This window comes from Galeopterus variegatus, unplaced genomic scaffold (assembly GCF_000696425.1).
Source record: "Galeopterus variegatus unplaced genomic scaffold, G_variegatus-3.0.2 Scaffold5029, whole genome shotgun sequence".
Lineage (NCBI taxonomy): Eukaryota > Metazoa > Chordata > Mammalia > Dermoptera > Cynocephalidae > Galeopterus > Galeopterus variegatus.
The window spans coordinates 987-3,434 of record NW_007731140.1 but is presented as its reverse complement, the minus strand read 5'-3'; the positions used below and the strand labels follow the sequence as shown (position 1 = coordinate 3,434).

The 2,448-nt window shown below is 35.5% G+C and overlaps 1 protein-coding gene across 1 annotated transcript in view; it reads right to left on the bottom strand.

Annotated features, from left to right (window-relative positions):
- The window catches only part of LOC103604198 (nucleoporin Nup37), a gene marked incomplete at its 5' end in the record, with an annotated part of 9,689 nt that extends 8,115 nt beyond the window's left edge, over nt 1–1,574 (bottom strand). Inside the window, one exon of the mRNA XM_008588776.1 lies at nt 1,484–1,574. Within this exon, the coding sequence (XP_008586998.1) occupies nt 1,484–1,574 (91 nt within the window). The remainder of the gene's footprint in view (nt 1–1,483) is intronic.
- Nucleotides 1,575–2,448: the final 874 nt, after the last annotated feature.

Sequence of the window (2,448 nt, the reverse complement as noted above, 5' to 3'; positions counted from 1 at the left end):
AAACTTATTATCTGTATTGCTATATTTACATGTTTTTCTTCAAGTCAGTGTATAATAAATGGGCAAGGACCTTATTCATTTGTTACATCCTATTATAATACAGGGTACAGTGTAGGTGAGAACTAATCTTTAGAGCAATTCACAAATATGTGGTAAAACAAAAGTTGGCAGAATGAAAAGAAAAAGAAGATACATGCAAAGTTGCTCAAGAGGACCAGGATACTGCAGCTTTAAAAATCAAGCAAGGAAAGTTTCAAGAAGGAGGTGACCAAAAGTGTAAAAAACTGCCTTGAAATTAAGAATAAAGGAAAATGCCATTGAATATGTTGAAAATATCACTCATAACTTCTGAGAGAGTAGTAAAGACTGAGATTGCGGAGTTAGATCAGGGGATGGGGAAAGAGCAACCATAAGTTAAAAGGAATAGGCGATGTATTTAAATATTTAGAAACACAGGGTATGAAGAAGATAGTTTAAAATTTAAAAGAGAGGGGGAAGAATGTGATTGTTAAGAGCAACAACTATGAAGCCAGGCTTCTTTGGTTCAAATGCCAATTCTTCTACTTTCTAGCTGTGTGATCTTGGGCAAGTTAACTTCTCCGAGCCTTGGTTTACTCATCTGTAAAATGGGGATCATCACAGTACCTATCTCACAAGGTGGTCATGAGGATTAAGTGAGCTAATATATGTGAAATGCTGACGATGGTCCTGGCATATGTAAATGCTATGTATTTGCTATAATCAAACTTATCTTTTTGTGTGAACTTGAGGAAAAAACAGAGTCAATGGAGAAAAAGTATGAAGACATTAGAGGGCTGTGAAAGCAGGGTGACTAAGCACCTGGCATGAACTCCAGAGAACAGCTGAAGGATTAACTTTAAGAAAGATGAATATGGTAACTTCTTGGATTCTAGGGAAAGATACAATAAATACAGTGATGTCCAAGAGCAGAGACTGACAAATGAGAACTCTTGTTGAATGGCTCCTATTTTCTCAATAAAATAAGAGTTAAGGCCGATTGATAATACAAATTTGTAGTTTACTTTTGGTATTTTAGAAAGCTCTACTCTGAATAAGAATCGAATACCACTCCAGCTAGGACAAATTTGCCTTACGCCACTGCTGTTTTCTGTTTATACTCTATAGCTCACAGGCATGGACGTAACTTTTTCATTTTTTTAAACCGCAAACTTCATTCTATTAGATCATCTGGGCATCAGTTTTTAGATCGTAATCTACCAAAGATCAGGAAAAGTGCACTCTAAATAAATGTCACTTATGGATGATGGCTGTCAATTAAAAACTTTAGCAATTACAGAGAAACTTTAAAAGTACAGATTTCTAGACTAATGCAAATGCATTTGTGCCAATTAGCGTCTCTGAAGTGGAAAAGTCATAGATTTTTCTCCTCCATGTGTGTATGTATTATATCTGTATATGTCTTTTCAGTTTGATAAAAGAAAGCTAAGTTGTAAATAATAACCTTAAAAGTTTCCTCAGGATGCCAGCACACACTCATTCCAGGGGAATGAAGAACAAAATGAGCTGTCTGCATTCCTTCCAAGTTCCAGATCCTAATAAAAGAATAGGAGTATAATGTTAAATGTTCTTGATACATCACTACTAAAAAACCTAAATTTCCATGAATTTATTTAAAGCTATTAACTACAGAATAAAGGTAAACATTTGTACTAAATGTATATCTTTTAAAGAAAATTATAACACTGCTTTTAGAAAATGTGAAAGTAGTATAAAGAATTAAGTTTTACCACACTCAATCCTGGAAAAAAGAGTCACACAAATTCTTTCTTTTACTAATCTAACACAGCAACACTGTAACACGGTAACCAAATTAAATTATTTATATGTTCTTTATTTTGTGGGCAAAATCTTGAAGTTTCTAGGTTACTAATCAGGTTGTATTCCTAAGTGAGTAGTCATTTCAATCAACAGTAATTTCTACCAGGGGTGCTTAAAACACCCCCACCCCCCCACACATACACATGCACGCACACACACAAACAGCACTCCTATTTTCAAAATTACAAACATATAAAGAAGCTAATATGAAGTGATGTTGATTTAGTGAGATAGCCATTTTATATTCTGCTGATAACTTCTACCTTTGGGTTTCTATTCCAGTGGTTACTTCCTATTTTTAGATGCCTTTCCTTATCTGGCTCACTTCTCTAGTTTTCTCTCCCAAAGTGTGGCCATGCTTGATAGCTACCAGATTAAAGGTGGGTTGAAGGAACAGGCACTTGTTACCTCTTATTCTCTCTTCCCTCAGTAGTTACCAATCCACACTAACAAGGACCAGGTAACTCACTGACATGGCTCTCCATCTCAACGGCTTTCCCATCCTCATAGGAGAATCAAAATTGAGTAATCTCAGTCATGGTACTTTTTGTGAGAATTGCTATCCCCCACTCACACTGCTTGTCTTTC